This window comes from Bidens hawaiensis, unplaced genomic scaffold, assembly GCF_021521415.1.
Source record: "Bidens hawaiensis isolate Kalapana, Puna unplaced genomic scaffold, B.hawaiensis_p1.1 tig00003141_1, whole genome shotgun sequence".
Classification (NCBI taxonomy): domain Eukaryota; kingdom Viridiplantae; phylum Streptophyta; class Magnoliopsida; order Asterales; family Asteraceae; genus Bidens; species Bidens hawaiensis.
This window is the reverse complement of record NW_027491170.1, coordinates 1,178,166-1,197,053: the sequence shown is the minus strand read 5'-3', so window position 1 is coordinate 1,197,053 and position 18,888 is coordinate 1,178,166. Positions and strand designations below refer to the sequence as shown.

The window sequence follows — 18,888 nt, the reverse complement described above, 5'->3', positions numbered from 1 at the left end:
TTCAAAGTGTAGTTTTCGTTTGTGTTTGGGTCTTGTTTGTTGTATGTTGTTTGTAGGTTTGGTTTGCTGTTGTTTTCTGTGGCGATAGTTCTTGTTTGGTGTTGGTGTCTTTTTGGTGGTTTTAGTGTCTCGCTAGTTTTGTTAATAAAATTGTTAGTTGGTCTTTCATAAAAAAACACAACAGATTTAAATCTGACGCAACCGTTTGGATCCTTTAGCAGAGTAGAGTAAGAATGAAATGGCAAATTCTATAATTTTGGCATTTTTCCTAACGTGGCAAATGTAGAGGCTGCAAAATTAAAAAGAAAGATTTTGTTAAAAAAATGTAAAAAGTGACAGAGGAGATTTCACTCGGCATAGGAGATTTTTAGAATGTTCTAATTAGTTAGTGGTGCCACGTGTCTTTTTATGATTGTGATTGGTGAAATTTATTAGAAATTAAAAATAAAAAGTCAAATGACTATTTTCGTAACTTTTTTCTTTTTTCGCTAACGAGGTGAATGGAGGTGATTTGGTCGTGTGGCGCCGTGGCGGTGACAAGGTTTTAGGTCCGTTCGGGTTTTCTTTTGCATTTATCAAAAGGTAAGACGTTAGTAAAGATATTGTGGCTTTTATGAATAAATTTTATCGTGACTCAAACATTACTCTTGGATCAAATTCTTCAATCATCACTTTGATTCCAAAGATCAAGAGTCTGTTGGTGGAAACGGACCTTTTTTCGTCTTACTTTGTTTATTGCAGTATAAGATTTTAGCTAAAGTTCGGGATAACCATCTAGCAAAAGGGGCCGATTTGGTGGTTAGTGTATACGCGAAACTCCTAATGAACTAAAAGTTTCAATTGCTCGCCTATTAATATATTACAGTCGATTATCATTTCTATAAACTCTAATCAACTTTCCAAACCGAGATTTAATAATTTGATTTAAAAAAAATTTAAACACTGCACTCTTCGAGCTCAGCGAATATACCCACACGGCTTCTGAATAATCATCCGCTGTATTAAGGAAGTAAATATACCCTCCTTACTTATAACTAGGACCGGCAAACAGGTCGGGTTGAGGACAATACAAGTTAGGGTCAACATGGGTCAAATTAAAAAAAGGATTGTTTTGGGTCAGGTAGGAACGGTCCAGATTGGAACGGATTCGGGTTAGATTGGGTCCACTTGGAATGGGTTTCGGGTCGAGCCACGAGCTGTCATACTTTTACCATGTTGAACAAATTTAACACGATCAACTACTTTCACACTGGACAAACACATAACAATTCTTTCACTAAAGTTTGTGAACCATATCAAAAAAAATCATTTTATCATGTGTTAAATTTTAAAAGCATACGGCCGCACTTTGGCTATAACACACAGTTGATCAACATAGTATACATGGTCGGTTTGGGTCTCAAAACAGAACCAAAACCGAAATTCCTAATATACATGGGTTTAGTAAAGACAATGCATTTTGTTCTTTATATATGTTATTTTGGTATAATCACGGTTCGAGAAGGTTTCATTGTCTGAAATTAATTTCTACACTTGTGGAATTATCAACATTAAGTTCGTTAAAAAAAAGGGGGAAAGAAAAAGAAAGAAAGACGGCTCCAAACAGCAATTACCAGATGAATAATCTACTTCATCATGTTCTACAGGATTTGTTACCTTCAGGATATTGTTGTTGTCTAATCCTCTGCAACAGAAGCATTATTGTAAACGTCAACAGTAACTCGCTAATCTTACATCCAGGCTGCATACAAAGAATTGATAAACATGTTAGTAGTCATATTATTATCTAGTAATTAGTATAGTATATTTAATAAAAATGATTAAAAAAACAAACAAATTTGTTTAAAACATTGGCAACTTAAAGAATTCATTCTTGAAGCATATCGACACTTCCAGTATTAATAAGGCCTAAGACTGAGTTAGATAAATGTTTCACCCTAACTGATCAAATGACTGAATGATTTGGGGAAAAAAAAGCTTTTTTGTCAAATACCCAAAACAGCCAAAAGACTCGTCTATAGCTAAATAAGGGTCAAAAGACGCCTCAGTGCATTTTTTAAAAATGTGTTGGTTTTGTAATCATATTTGAAGCAGTAATTATATATATATAACATTTAAAAAAGACAGTAAGTGTTTAGGATGAACCTGAACTGAAATGTTACGAAGAAAATAACTGTTGTGACCCGTTGCCAAACGTGTCCACTATACCACCTCCACAATGTAAAAAAAGTACTCATGAGTCATTACCTTTTGGTAACCAACCTTATGACCTGCTACTTATTGCCACCATTAGTTTATTCTACATACTCATACGGAAAGTGATAACAAATTAATCGGTAACGGACAGAAAACTGAACTGAATATATAAACGGTAGAAACGGATAGGCTACAAGTCGATAGAGATACATGTACATCACTCAATCAAACCGTAGGGCAGTCTAACATGCGTTTAGGATACAGAAATTACCACCTAAACTTGTGATTAGATTCCAAAGAACACCATCTATCATGCCACGATAGAATACAGCAATGGAAAATTAAGTTAGCTCAAAATCCATTGAGATAAATTACAGACCAATTTTATCGTAAGAATTACTGCTTGACATTTTTCAAAGTTCAACACATAAAAGAAAAAGAAATAAACGCCGTAAACCTACCACTACTTAGGCAAACAAGGAACTAAAGTACAAGTAATAAAGCAAAACATCATTACAACTGCAATTAAACGTTTGACAAATTCAAATGCTGACGTGGGAGGATTTTGTACTCGGATTAGAGCCCTTTGACCGCCGCCACGAATATTTGACCCGACCCGTGTCGGGAGATGTCTATTAGAAAGTTAAGTAACAAGCAAAAAGTACATAAACAGACGCATACACTGCTTGTTGGATTAAGGGAAAATGTTTAAAACTGTTATAAAGGGTAACTTTTGTTGGGTTATGAAGGCCTTTGGGCCGGTTTTATTAGGAGGCCCGGTTTTGGCTCCTAATTATGTTTAACCCTAATCTTGTTTATTATATATATCCCATCATGTAATTGTAATCTTGGTTCTGAGCTAATAAGAAAACCTAGTTGCAGCCCGTGGACGTAGGTCCCCTCGCGGGGACCGAACCACGTTAAATTCTTGTGTCGTTTATATTTTCTTTTATGCGTGTTTATCGTTGTGCATGTGTGTGTTGTTTCGCTTCCGCGCGCCGCTTTGTTCCTAACAACTTTTTACATGTTTAAAAAGAGTGATTTGACATAAACATGTTATGCTTTAAGCAAACACAATGTTTTTAAAGTAAAAATGACCCAAGTGATTTAAAGTAGGCTAACTCATTTTGTCAAAAATGAAGTTAATTTATCCATCTAACATCTGTTAGATACGCTAGTTTAACATTTTTTACTTAAATTTTTCATATGAAGATGCCAAGTGTAGAATGTAGATCAACAAAAAACATAGTTATTAGAAGCGACCCTTTTGCGCCTAGGCGTTTTTTAGTCGAAGCGCACCGACGGCGACTTCCTTAAAAGTAGCAATTTTAGGCAATTAGTCGGCACTCGGTAGTTGCTATTTTTTAGCTTCATTTTTATTTGATTTGTTTTTTATTTATCACATAACTTAGTTAAACAACTTACATAAACTTAATGGGTTTAGCAAAATTAACTCAATATCGCGATAAATGATCGATCTCTAGTTATTCAATATCACAAAGCAAGAAGCCAAGAACAAAGCTATAAATTGATCGACCCCTGGTTTTAATATTTATTACTTTTAAGAAAATTTTGTTTTTAAGTATGAAGAATTTGGTTATTTTTGTTATTTTTTTATAATTTTGCTACTTTATGTGGAGGATTATGGTTTTAAATATTTTTGTATTTGAAAAAAAGTGATATTTCCCATTACAAATTTTGTTTTTGATTTTTCTTATTTAAGTTCGCGTTTTTTAGGCCCACGCTTTTTTTACTCCTAGGCCCTCAGAGAGACCTATGCGCCTTAAGTGCGCCTAACGCATTTGATAACTATGACAAAACGACAATCAGTATCGTATATCACACACGTATAAATAACACAACATCATCATCATCATCATCATCGTACTCAGTATATCCCACCAATAGCAAAGCTATGGTAGGGTCTGAGGAGGGTAAGATGTAGATAGCCTTACCTCTACCCCATAGGGATAGAGAGGCTGCTTACGGTAAGACCCTCGGCTCGATAGTAGTTTGGCATCAAGCCTTGGACATAAGGCACATAACACTCAATCATCGGGACACCGGCTGATTAGTGCATGTACCCTTGTCTTTCGGCTATCAACGCCACCACATGATGCCTGATTAACCTTCCGTCACTATCAGTAGTCATAAAAATATACAAACTAACCGCTATCATAACTCTATAAAACCTATTAATGTTCTAACTAAATAACCTTTGGTTTCATAGCTATGATACTTTGGCAGCATGCCAAACAATAAAATATGAAAGATTAAATATATAAGTTTAAGTAAGTATAATAATTTGGCCAAAAATGAAAAACATACCTCTTTCAATCTTGAAAAACTTTACAAGTGAACCCAGAAGAAACAAGATCACAAACCGCATCTCTTAACCTATAATAATCCTCCACCGTATTATAAATCTGATGCGAAATCCTCGCATACGCCGTCACCACCCCAACCTCCCCATCCTCCGTATAATATTATAATGTAGATGTTAAAGTTAAAATACGGGTAAAGATTGATATAATGTCCGGTTACATAAAAGAAAAATGGCCTATTCCATTGTGATGGCTCCTATTTTGTGTTTATGAAAAGCTTGAAACGAGTTCATCTTCAAAAACAAACGGGTAAAGATTGATATAATGTCCGGTTACATAAAGCTTTTAAGTTTTTTTATGAATAATAAATAGGATGAATTGTTTTAAGTCTAGATTGGACTAGGTGGAAAGTGATGGTGTTAGTCTCTTTTTTGGTTTGTTTGTGGTATAGCCCTTGCTACTATCTCAGTAGGAAGGTTTTATTTTGTTTTTTGTTTGTGGCTCGAAACTTGCTAAGAAAATAGTCGGAAAAAACTATCTAGAAATTGGCTCGTTACAGAAAGAACTTAGCCAAGCTGGCTAGGATTGTAATGAGCCAACTTTAGCTCACTTGTTGACTCGTTCAAATTAACCCTAATTTTTAACATTTTATAGTCAAGTAAAAGCCATTCAATCTTTCAATTCCGAATCTCCATCATTGATCGGTCTAATCAGGGCCGGCCTAAATGACTAACCAACCAAAGCTAGGGCTTTGGGGCCCCAAATTTTTAAGGCCTCCATTTTCAAAAACTATACAGATATATTAATTTTACTTGAATGTTTTACACAAAATATCGCTTTGCTGCAGTGGCAATTTTTTTGGCTAGTTTTGCCTTTTCCAATTACCAACGTTCGATTCCCCTTGTTTTGAAAAGATTTTGATTTCTTTTTTGACAGAATTACAAATTTTGTACTTTAAAATAAGACGAATTACGGTTCGTGTCCTTTTTTTAGTTTCCTTGCAGGCGGTGTACTTTAAACTTTTTTTTTCCTACAAGTTTTGTCCTTTACGCTAACTGGGTTAGAAAAAGTTAGTTAAATCCCATCACGTGAGGCGCATGTGAGGGTAGTTTTGTCCTTTCATATATCTCTGCAACTAAACCCCCATTTATCAGTCTTCCCCCTCCCTTTCAATCGAGGAGGAGGAGGATCATCCATCTTACGTTTTTAAGTTTTGAGAATGATGTGCAATTTAAGGTATTAACTGTCGGGTTGTTGAGTCGAGTCGGATACGAGGGTTTTTAATCGCCGGGAATTGAATCGATTTAACTGACTTTTTCTAACCCAGTTAGCGTAAAGGACAAAACTTGTAGGAAAAAAAAGTTTAAAGTACACCGCCTGCAAGGAAACTAAAAAAAGAACACGAACCGTAATTCGTCTTATTTTAAAGGCAAAATTTGTAATTCTGTCTTCTTTTTTTGATAGAAACATGTTAAATAGCCCAAAATTACATATAAAAAATCTATTGTCATCTAGTATGATAACAATATCTTATTTTTCTCACAACTAAGATTAGTTTAATAACATTATTTTTGGTATTTTAACTAAACTTAAATTAATGATTAAATCAATAAAATGAGAACTTATTTCGAATTTAACTTCAACATTATCGTATTTATCCTTTTTATTTTTTCTCGAAATTAAGATGATATGTGTGTATCATCATTGTAAACGGCCATGTTAAGAATGACCAATGCGTGTGTTAGTATTCTCCAATGAAGTTACATTCACGACATGTTTCAATATATTTACATTATGGTTGGTTTATTTTAATAAACAAATCATGTGTACTAGTTTATGTTATAAAAGAGAGTATCTAAATAACTATTTATTTAACTGAAAGTGAAGCGGAATAAATAAAATTTTGGAAAATACGAATCCAAATTTTAGAAAAAGCCCCCGGATTTTTTACTCGCTTTGGGCCACCAAAATGGTTGGGCCGGCCGTGGTCTAATTAATATTGTTCTTCTAAGTTCTAACGGTTGGACCAAGCTAAGCTATTTAAAAAAAAACGAGACAAACCGAGCCAAGTTTAAGTTTTCAACTTTGTTTAAAATCCCAGCCGAGCCCAGGTTTGCCCTAGCTTGATTCAGCTCGCAAACAACCTACGTGAAAGTAAAAAATAGCTTGCGTTTGTACCTAAAAAGACGACAAACGGAAATTTTCTCATAGTATGGGTCACAACTGGAAATATGTAGGTGTCACAATAGTTGAATGTCACATAACATCTTGAATATAGAAAGAATGTCACTTGATGCAAGTATGAGAGACGTTTTATATCGTACTTCAGTATTATATCCCCAAAATGTGTAAGATATAAACTTCTAAGACTTTATAAAAATTATCTTAATTTGTATCTTATACAAATTTGGAAAGTTGTTACTAACGTTTTTGGAACCTTTAGATTTCGTGCTTTTGAAATGTATGAAATTCGGACGGAATGTTGACATGAAACATGAAACTCAATTTTCTCAAAAGTTTATGTCAAGTGCACATCAATTTGGTATTTTTGGATGTTTAAAAATGTATTTCATGGTTTTATAAACAACTTTATTTTTGGTTTTAGGTTATATGACCGTGTAGTTGAAAGAGAAGGCGTCAAGCACTCAAGTCCTGAATTTTGTTTAAACAAAATAATAACTAATTATTATAACATGTAACAAGTTTTAACAGGAATAATTGTACCTTACTCGCTTAGACTTGGAACCTGACCCGGAACCGGTTCCTACCCGTATTAGGCCCGTAGGTACGACGTGGTATGAGGTTTTTCCCAGACATGTACCCGGAACCGCCCAGACACGCTAGAACCAGTTCCATCAAGAGGTGCACAAAAAACCCAAACCCGGAACCGGACCCGAAAAAAAACCCAGAACCCGTATCCGACCATATTCGTAGGGTACGAATAGGGTATGTATTTTAGTACCAAAACCCATACCCAAACCGGACCCGATCTGTACCCGTAATACCTGAAAACCCGAACCAGTTCCATGCCCGAAACCGGGTTTTTCAAATACCCAATCTATACCCGAAAAATAACTATTAAATACCCTTAAAAGTGCAACCCCAAAAAATTCCAATCTATACCCGAAAAATACTCTGAAAAAACCCCAAAAAATCCGAAAATATGGTTTTTTCAATACCCGGAATAGGGTATTCAAATACCCGGTTCTATACCCGACCTGAACCCGATACATAGGGTATGGTTTTTAGAGGCAATACCTAGACCCCAAACCCAACCCGGGCATTGCTAATACTTGATTTTCCAATACCCGATCATACCCAAACTCGGGTTTTTCTAATACCCGGTTGAATTTGTGCACCTCTAGTTCCACCTATGTGGTCAAAACCCGACCCAACCCTGCCCAAAACCAGAATAAACCCCCAGTTTGTGCACCTCTACATCTAACTTGTCTTTGCCGAATCGAAAATGAAGTTCGAACAGTACCAAAAATACTTACTTTCATATGTTAATCTGCCCACATCTCTCTAGTCTCTACTACATAAGCTAATCATAAACTTTCCATTATAAACAAAACACCTCAAAACCCAAAGCAAATTCATGAAACCATTTGCTTATAATAACATACTTCCACCATTCACTCTCATTAACCTCACAGCTTTTCCTTAGAGCATCTAAGCTCATGCCACAAACAAAACAATGTATCATACACATCATCTTCATCACTAACTCCATCACCATCCGCAACGCTTAAAATAGTTTTCAACCAATCCTCATGCAATGTCGAAAACTCCGACCGTTGTTCACTCGACTTAAAACTCACTCCAATCTTCGTTTTCATAACCTCTGCGGCCTTCGCGGCGGACTCCACCACTGTTTTGGGGATTCCTGCCATTAATGCCACTTGCATACCATAGCTTTTTGGGCAGGCGCCTGCAGTTAGACGGTAGAGGAAAACTAACTCTTGGTCGGGTGATGACGAAGTGTTGGATATGGGTTTGAATGTGCATGCCATGTGTTGTAATGTAACGTGTGGGTGGGTTGCGAATTCTTTTGTGAGTGGGTGGTAATGTGTTGCGAATAGTAATCGGCAGTTTACTTTATCAACGAGATGACGAAACACCTGCATTATAAACAAGGGTGTGAATAACTTAGATGGCACGGGTTTGGGTTTAGTCTAAACAATTTAGGCCAGTTTCTGGTTAAACGTGTTTGGTCGACCTAATAGGTTCACTGGTTGACGCATTTAACTTGTTTAATTCTAAAACTTTTTTTTCAAATTCTGTTTTATGTCAAAAAAATTGCGTTTAAATGCAATATATATCCATCGTGTATCTGAAAATATTTCTCCTAAACCACTCATTTTAGCAGCATATAGCCTTTTTTAAAGAGTTAAGTTTGGTTTTCGCGTCTGAGTTTTGTCCATTTTAAGTTTTTAACTACTTACCGAGGCCATTTCTTTGTCTTTCCATGGCCCGTGGTTTCAAAATTTTAACCATGTTCGTCCATTTTGCTAACTCCGTTAGATTTTACTGTTCAGTAGAAGAGAATTTAAGCCATTTCATCTAAAGGACTGTTTTGTTGAATATAATCGATATAACTAAATATAATTATTTATGCTATTAATAATTATAATAACACTGTTATACCAATTTAAATTAACCAAAACAGGCCCTGAGATAAAAATGACTAAAATGCCCTTGTACTTAACAGCTAGTAAAAAGATGAAAATGGTTAAAAGTTGGAAATCACATGCCATGAGAATACAACCAAAAAAATATGGTCTTCGCAGTCAAGTAGTTAAATATGGCAAACCTAAGAGACGAAAGCCGAACCTAAACTCTTTGTAAAGTTTAAAAGAAAGTATACTCACAGCATAAGCAATAGCATATCCATCAAAAGTGCTCGTTCCTCGGCCCAGCTCATCAAGTATAACAAGAGAATCTTGAGTTGCGTTTTGCAAAACCGATGCTGTTTCTGTACATTCAATCAAGAAGGTACCTAACAAAAGAGGAAGAGGTTAAGAAGTTAACAAATTAACAAGCAGACACTTCAAAGGTATCAAAATATATATTTTTATAAGCAATTAGTGTGCCAAATATGATTACAAAAATTATATTATTCTAATAATAACCTGTAGGATTGTAAACAAACCGAAAGTTCGGTGATTCGTTTGTAAACCATGTGGCAAGAAGTTCGTTTATATAGTAAACGAACGAACATGAACAAAAGTTTGTGTTCATTTGGTTAAATGAGTTAATGAACAAACATGAACAATGTCTTATTTGTTCATCTATGTTCGTGAACATGAAGGTTCCTTTGTTTACGTTCTACATTTGCATTTGTTTAAGTTCGTCCGTTTACATTCGTTAACTTAGGCTAGTTTTAATAACTTTTTAAGCCCAATAAATTGTTCACATTTACTTTTATTGGTTTTAGCTCAGTTATGTCCGTTCACGTTCTTGAATCGTCTGTTTATATTGTTACCGAACTAACGAAAACGAGCATGAACACATTCGTTTTCTTAACGAACTAACACGAACAAGAAAACCTTGTTCTTTAGATGTTCGTGTTCGATCATTCATTCGTTTGATCAGTTAAAATTAAACAAACGAACATGCACATGCTCCACTTGTGTCCGTTCAGGTAGTAACTTACTTTCACCAGTCATTATACGATCAGTAGCACCGAGACGTGTGAAAATAATATCCGCAGGTGACAAAACACACGTGTCACAAGGAACATAACAGCCCAACTGCAAACAGCAAAAAAACCAAGTTAAAACACGGTAAAGCATGGAAATAACATTTTTAATGTTACCATCAAAACTTACCTGAGCAAGAATAACAGCTAAACAAGTAGCACGAAGAAGAGTTGACTTTCCGCCCATGTTTGGTCCGGTCAACAGCAAAGTCCGAGGACTGTATCCAAACTCATTATCTCCAAGACACAAGTCATTTGGAACAGGTGTTCCTCCACTCTCTCCAAGAGCATAAGGATGCCATAATCCTCTCATATGAAGTGTGGGCCCCGTTGACCGTTGACCAAAACCCGATGAGTTTGATCTTGAAACTATCACAGGCCTAGAAATGGGCATGCATGAGAAATTTGCAATCATGGCAAAAGATCTAAGCACATCAATACAGCTTAAAGCAAAGATGATTTGAGACCACTCGTTAGCTTTCTCCATTAATAGTTCAATAAGAATTGATAGTATTTCAGCATCCGAGTCTTTGAGTTCATGTGCCTGGCATCATATATCATGTCAGTTATTCGCACACACACACATGCATATGCATGTTTGTTTATATGAAAATGAAAAAGTATGGCCTATTGGCCTAAAACACACAATGTAAGGTTTGTACATTCAATACAGTTTTGAATTAGGCTACCATTTGACTTGGAAAGCTTGTAAAACACTAAGGGTAAATTGGGAATACTAGTAAAAAATAAGGGGTCAAATGGGAAAACTAGTAGATTATTATCCAATTTTGGAAGTATAATTATAATCTACTAGTTTCCATTTTACCCTTAATATTTAACAAGTTTTCCAAGTCGATTGGTATTCTAATTCAAAACTGTAACTATTCAGTTTTGTAAGTGTATATTATAATCTACTAGTTTTCCCATTTTACCCTTAATGTTTTACAAGTTTTCCAAGTTGATTAGTATCCTAATTTAAAACTGTAACTGTCCAGTTTTGGTCCTTTTGGAAGTGGCTAACTATAATCTAGTAGCTTTCCCATTTTACCCTTGGTATTTATCTACTTCCAAAAACTGTATAGTTAGAAACCTTAAAATCAAAACTGTATTGAATGTACAGCCCTTAAATTAGGCAGGTTGCGCAAGCTTGTTATTGGATCAAACAGGTAACTTTTATAATGGTCATGTTAAATTTCAACACTTCCGTCCCTATTTTTTATAGAAAAAAATTACATCTATATATAATTAAAAACTTAAGAGGTTTAAAAATACAATTTGGCTGATTTTTGACCCATTTGACCTGATAAAATAATAATAACCAAAGTCAATTCACTGTTCATTAGTGAATATGTTAAAATAGCCACATCTATGAGAATTAAGAAAATGTACAACATATATTATTGAGCCTATATGGAATGAATTAGCCGCTAGAAACTTGTACAAAAATAACTACAAAGAAATCATATGAATATCAAAATACCTGATAATTAGGAAAATCACCGTCTACAGCTGCTTCAAATTTGGTTAGGAATTTATCGAGGCCATCAGTCCCACTTAGCATTGGAAGTGTGAATACTTTTAAAAATAGTGAGAATACATTATCTTCTTTTTGTAAAAGCATCAATAAATCCATTCCAACTCGAAGACCTTTAACAAGAGATCCAAATGCTTTCACCTGCATCATCGAAAACCATAGTGCAATATCCGGTAAATACAAAATAAGAAGAAAAAATAACCATAAGCACTATCTTGTTTCATTTCTTTATTAGTGCATTTTTCAAATAAGCTGGTGAGCTTAGAAACAATATAAAGTAAGTCAAAATATAAATTTTACTAGACATGTTTGCTTGCAATAAGGTAATGTTTGATAAATCTGCTATTCTATTTTACAAGTTCAGTAGCAATGAGCAATATACTTGCTAGTTGCTACATTTGCATAAAATAAATAGAAAAACACAATGCAACGGCAAAAGAAAAAAAATAAGCATGTGAAGAAAGAGTTTTAAGAAAAAGAACTTGCTTGATAGTATAGGTGGCAAAGTCAATTAGGAAAATTAGTTAAAAAGGAAACGGGTCAAATGGGTTGAACTAGTCCAACCAGTTAAAAGACACCCAAAGTCTAGTTTTATTGTATACAACAACAACCATACCCAGTAAGATCCCACAAATAGCAATGCTATAAGCAGGTTTGGGGAGGGTGGGATGTAGGCAAACCGTACATCTATCCCAAAGAATAGAGAGGTTGCTTCCAGAGAGACCTCGGCTCCAAAAACCATGTGTATCGACAATATAAAAGGACAAAGTTCAACACAACACCTTTGGATATTAGAGAGTATTGAAAAATTAAATAAAGCTAATATTAAATAATAAAAACATTAGTCATAATAAAAATAAATAAATAAATAAAGGTAGTAATAAAAGTACTGGATATTAAAAATAATCTATTATTTAACACTAAAACTAGATAAGCATATAAACAAATTGAATTAAGTTTAGTAAGTATAAGAAACAAAATATAAGAATACTAACAACAACAAAAACAACAACAACAACAATAATAATAATAATAGTAAATTAAAAAGTAATACAAATAAGGATATAGAATAAAAATAAAAACATGATACAAAATAGATAAACTTGAAGATATATGGGGTAAGAAAAGGAAATATCATAATGATACGTGACAAAAATAAGGTAAAGAGAAGTCTCTAAGACATTTGTAACCAAAAACTATACAACCTCCATATCCCTAGTTTGATGCATAATATGACCATTGAATAAAATGACTTTCCAATTATTGTCATTTGTCCATGTCATTATCGTAACACTTTCAGAAATAGATTTTTATAATATACTACTTTTCCAGTTACACCCTTGATTACGCTTATCACCAAACTTTGCAGGTTTTCCAAGTCAATTATTATATTAGTTGCATTAAGGGTAAAATTGGCATTCTGCTAATTAGAATCTGCATTTACTTTACACATCTTAAATTGTGTTTTTCTTTTAGTGGACAACTATTTTGGGGTGACAGAAGAAAAAAAAAAGTCTTCAAAAAAAGTGTTTTTAAGTAAAAAAATGACTATATAATTACCTGTATTAAACAGGTAGACACGAAATTACCTGTATAATACATGTTAGGTACCTGTAAATACTTAGTTATTTTTAAAATTAAATATATATGTATATATATATATAATCTATATAATTATATTATATCCCATGATCTGTAACCCTAATCATTCTTACAACCATCCCGTCATCATCCATATTATATCCCAGTCGTCGCCTCTCATTAATTCATCATCCATTTTGTAATGCATCATCTAACTGCTCAAAGTTGTATTTGTTGATCAGTGTATCAAAATATCATGTCCAGTAGACCTCAGACAATGTTATTAGTGTGCAAAAAGAACCAAAAACAGAAAACCAAACCGTATCCCTAACCGTAAAAAGCCTAATCAAATTGTGAATTTGGTTTCCGGTTCAATTCCTAACTATATCCGAATTGTAAATTCTGTTTTTGGTTTGGTTACCGGTTCCACAAATCTTGCTTATTCAGATAACCAAACCGAATTCAATAGGATTAACGAATAATAACTGATTTAATCAGATAACCGGTCGAAGCAAATCGGTTGAATTCGGTTCAGTTAAACACATTTCTGATTCAGATTGGTTTCACGTTAGAGCCAAAAAATTCAAAACTGAAGAAACCAATGAACACCCTCTGCATAAATTCACATGTCTAAGTGTGTAACTTTTCTATGGAAGAAACGGTTGAATTGACCTGAAAAACTTATTGCCTGATTTTTATTAATACATTGTTAAATGACTAAAAAAGTTTATTTCAAATGCCAAGTCTTTGAAATAAATAATTTAGTAGGGTTTTGCATTAAAAAGTAGAACTTGAGTGACTACCAACCCAGTTGATCCATTTCCTTTTTAGCTAATTTGTTTTGGTTTTGCTTTTGCCCATTTGACCCAGTAGATATAGAAAATAACCGATAATAATCCTCGTACAAATGAGTCAATATTAAGGATAGCCATTCCAGACACATGGAAATACAACACCTATCCGACACAATATAAACGGGTTAAATTGAGTCTGAAACCGTTTAGGTCGGGTTCGTGTTGACCTAAAAAAACCACTCAAAGCTACACTTAGTTACACAAACCAATTGCACCACTATTCAGAAATGTGACCTCTATAAAATCTAACCTTTAGCCTGGATAAATGACTGGTAAGTCCACCAAGAGCACATAATGCAATATCCTGGTGAGCCACTTCATCAAGTGCACGATCCCACACATTGGAGGAACTTCTAAAGTACCCTTTCAGTTGATAAAAATTTCTAACTTCAGAAGAATCAACAAAATCAGTGAAAGGTTGTGCTGGAGTCAATTGTGTGACAGAAGAACCTACAAAAGACAAATTTTAAAACAATTTAGAGGTTAGGATTTTGAAAACAATCATTAAAAGAAACTATTTTGTTGTCATATATAGAAATTAAAGACAAAGAAAACATCATTACCCATAATTGAATACTTGTTAAGGGCTTTCTGAGTCTCTTTAGACAACCCTGCACCAAATATTATTTTTTATAACAAAGCATAGACGAAATATGATAAATAAAACTGGAGGTTAAAAAAAGGACAGTGCGGGTAACGGGTCAAAACAGGTTCAAGTTTACTAAAGAATTTTTTACACTGATCAAAATGAACCATGTCATGATGTCAGATTGGTTGACCCACTAACATTTTTGAAACAATTAATGTGCTATGTTAATATGAGTCTGACTATACAAACAATATTATTACACTAAAAATTTGTAATGTTTGAAGAAATGATTTTAGAGGTTGTATGCATTAATAAAAACACTTGACCCATTCAACCCGTTTGAGATAAAGCAGCCCCCAAACGAACCTATTCAAACGTACGAAGGTTCAAACTGATACATCTAATATAAACTTTATCATCACTCCTTACATAGTCAAATAGATGCAGAAAATTAATGGAGACACACCTTGATTATCATAAATAACTTCTGCTGGTGACACCTGTATGACAAAACCAATTGGAAAAAGGTTAGTAATATATAGGTTGTAAAGTTTTAAAATGAAATCTTCAAACATGACTTGATTATCACAGGCTAATTCAGGTACAGATCAAAACAATCAATTTTAGTACATATCAAACTGGATTGGGTCCTATGAGTTGGCCCGTAACGCTTTGTCCATAAATTACAACTTTTAACTAATAACAAGAGTGTATATATGTTTTAAAAAGGTATAATACTTCAATAATAATAGAACTTTTGAGAAAGATGATTTAGAAGGTTTTATGCATTTAAATTACACTTTTGCCAACATTGACTCATTTGGCCCCTTTTGTTTTCAGCTATTTAAAATAGTATCCATATGACCCGTTTGATATCAAACAACCCAGATCAACCCGTTCTTAAACAGACGGATCCAAATTGGCACATCTAACCAAAAGGTGTACCTGCATCAAAAGAGCCCCTAAAGCTGCAGAGGAAGCATCATCAGTGACAGATCCAATCCAGAACTGTAAGGAGGCACAGTCAACAAATGCAAATCCATATGCAGTTGTACCCTCAGCAAGATCATGTGTACCCTGCACAAAAAAGTAAAGGCAAAGTGACATGGCTATAAGTATATACCACAAAACCTTCACAGTATGCACATCAAAAAAAATATGTTAATTATAATAACATTTGTAATAAGTTGATAGAAAAGTGGATTTGAAGAAATCACTACACTTTGCAGGAAATAAATAAATATGTTGATTTGAGCTGTCAGATTAAAAAAAAATTGTTTACTTTTCTGTAGTCTTAAATAATAAATGTGCTACATAGTAAACATAACTACATAAGTAATTTTAAACAAAATATACTTAATTTGTCCACATTAAGTAGAAACTAAATTATGGATACAAAACAATTACAGCAATAGATGTAAATCAGTACCTCCTTTAGAGAAAGAAGATGAACAGCTTGTGGCCCAATATTACCATAAATCAAAGTTGATGGTGTAAGCACCTGTACTAGTTTTCTTTGAATTACCTGTAGATATTTACAAAAAAAAAATTAAAATGAGACATTATCTACAACAAAGAAAATATGCCATTGCTCAATAGCGAAGTAACAATAGTAGCACAAGTGACAATACAAGCGATTATTAAGTTGTTAATGCAACATTTATCAACTAGTAGCATGCTCTAAAAAGAAGTTCAAGATATTTTATGAGTAAGCATAAGGGAATTTCAGTTTATTGTGACAACAAACATTTCAATCAAGTTTGTTTTGTTTTGTCTAATGTGAAATAAAACTAATTTAACAGAAGTTTAAACCGTGATCACAGTGAACTTACAGAAGAACCTCCTCTTGATTTTGCTTGATCTGCTGTTTCCATCTGCTCAACTCGCCCAACTTTATACCTTCACAATTTTTATGTTAAAATAATGAATAACGATACAAAGGTAGTGCATGAGTATGTAATAAACCTACAAATTCACATTTCAATAAACTAGATGTTTTGACCCGTTACCAGTCCCTCCCATTTTTCTCTCTCAATGTAAATGGTCTGACAAGAATATTGTAAATGGCAGCATGCAGTAACTTACATGCGAGCAAGAAGCTTTTCAATAGCATCGTCAATTGCGTGCTCGGTGATACCAACCTGAATCACAAGACAAAAAGTAGATGCTAATTTATTTAGATAACTTCAAAAGAAGACATGTATCTTCTTACTTACTGGCTTATATTAATGTAAACACAATAAAGTGAGGGTAAACATTTGCATTGTAGTGCTTTAAAACTACCTGTCGGCATTTTCCAACACCACTCATTGTTATTTTCCAATCTAGCTCTTTATGCCCAATTTCAGCATCTAGTTCATAAAGCTCATAGAATTTTCCCTGCAACACAATAAATTTAGTTCAGACAAATCAAGCGTCCATGAAATTACTTTGTAGCAGTCATATTGAGTGACAGAACTTCTTTATGAATAAATGAAAGATAATTCTACAATCTATACAGTACAAAAACATAATAAACATATATCAGTGAATTTCTACTACTAATATCATAAATGTAAATCAGGTAACTCTTTAATCACTTGAACATTAGATCCAATAATGCAGACCCTGTTTATCATGTCTTTCACTCCAGAGTCCAGATTAAATGAGCAAGCATTTAAACACATTTTGAGCTTAAACACTCCATCCACTCCTCTGCAAATTATTCTAGCTTCTTTTAAATGTTCAGTGAATTTGTCCATCACGAGTAGCTGTGATGATTCTTGCTTAATGCATTTTTCTTCAAAAATAAATCTTTATAGAAGTGCTATTTTTTTCAAATGGCTTTAAAAATAACTTTTTTTTTTTTGAAGAAGTGCCATTGAGTACTTTAATGACCTTTAATACATTAAATAAGTCTTACACACCAACTAATCTGCATACTTATAGAAGGCATGTAAAAAAGATATATAAATTGTAATATTATATTTGACCGACCTAGCTGCACAGCATGTATACAGTTAGCTAACTGTATGCAGCGTCCAAATGTAAATTAAACTAAAAAATATAAACAGTTGAAGCTGCAAAAAATGCATTGTTCATGATGCTTTAAAGTATGTTCAGAGGGACAAAAACCAACCACTTTGAAGAAAATAAGGACATCCATGTACTGACTTTTGACACTCCAATACTGTTTCTGAGATGCTGACATCTTCGTGAAAACATCAGGCGGTATATAAAGTGTTCTCTTATCATAAAGAGGATTGCCTGGCCTTCTTCCATTAGCATCTCTAATCTTAGAAGGATGAAGCCAATCAAACTTACTAGCCACTTCAGACAACACATCATCTTTCTTATTTTCAGCCAGTATATCCTGAGAAAACTTCACTCTTTTGCTACTTCCCATAGACAAATTAGTCCCGGCATTAGCCGTAGACCCTAAGTTACAACCATCTTCTTGAACTCGCTTCAAACGTGGAACCAATGGTTGTTTTCCTTTTTGTTTCTCTTTTGGAACCATCTTCAGATTGGGAAATTATACCCGTCTTGATATTGCTGGCTAAAAGGAACATCGGAGTAGAATCTTTACTTTGTCCAGCTTGTGGAGAAGTGGAGGAAAACATGTTTTTGTGTCGTGTGAGTTGGCTCAATCCGTATGGCATACATTGTGGTGGTGTGAAATTCCCTACATTTTTGCCCTTTTGTATACGAGTCTATTGAATCCTCACAAATTTACTAAATTCTCAAAGCCAAAGAATTACATGCCATCAGTCTCGTTTATGTTTGGTGCCTTAGGAAGCCATAGAACAAATATGGTGTTTAATTGGAAGACGATTACGGTGAAGGTCATTCTAAGCTATTTATTTTATGGACAAGAGTTTATCAAGCGGGGCGTCAATTTCGTGGGTAGATTATTGGTGAGTCATATAATAATGGTATCCCATGCACGCATGTCTGGGCGGTTGTATTCAGCATGTACATTATGATTTGATAGCTAGGTGGCGGGCGAGCCAGCCAGGATTCTTTTTATTTGCGACGTCCAGACCATATTATCCCTTAATCGCGCCAATACCAAACGAGAATTGTACAACCAGATGGCAGCGCTGATACCAACTCACTTATTCGCCACT

General features: G+C 34.2%; 1 protein-coding gene across 1 annotated transcript; it reads right to left on the bottom strand.

The window, feature by feature from the left end:
• Positions 1-7,969: 7,969 nt before the first annotated feature.
• Positions 7,970-18,278, bottom strand: LOC143622461 (DNA mismatch repair protein MSH7-like). Its single transcript, XM_077093599.1, has 15 exons — positions 17,898-18,278; positions 17,063-17,158; positions 16,865-16,920; positions 16,612-16,678; positions 16,209-16,304; positions 15,725-15,856; positions 15,246-15,279; positions 14,754-14,801; positions 14,409-14,640; positions 12,358-12,484; positions 11,702-11,965; positions 10,352-10,765; positions 10,177-10,273; positions 9,392-9,519; positions 7,970-8,641 (listed from the first exon to the last, which is right to left on the bottom strand). Exons 1-15 carry the CDS (start codon positions 18,276-18,278, stop codon positions 8,171-8,173), a joined length of 2,643 nt encoding a protein of 880 aa, XP_076949714.1. The 3' UTR covers positions 7,970-8,170.
• Between the last annotated feature and the right edge of the window lie 610 nt (positions 18,279-18,888).

Excerpts from the sequence above, each read along its gene's own strand:
- LOC143622461 (XM_077093599.1), bottom strand. The coding sequence starts at position 18,278 with ATGGTTCCAAAAGAGAAACAAAAAGGAAAACAACCATTGGTTCCACGT. Across the intron at positions 15,857-16,208 it reads ATCTTCTTTCTCTAAAGGAG|GGTACACATGATCTTGCTGA; the intron begins GTACTGATTTAC and ends TTTTTTGTGCAG. Across the intron at positions 10,766-11,701 it reads GTGATTTTCCTAATTATCAG|GCACATGAACTCAAAGACTC; the intron begins GTATTTTGATAT and ends ATATGATGCCAG.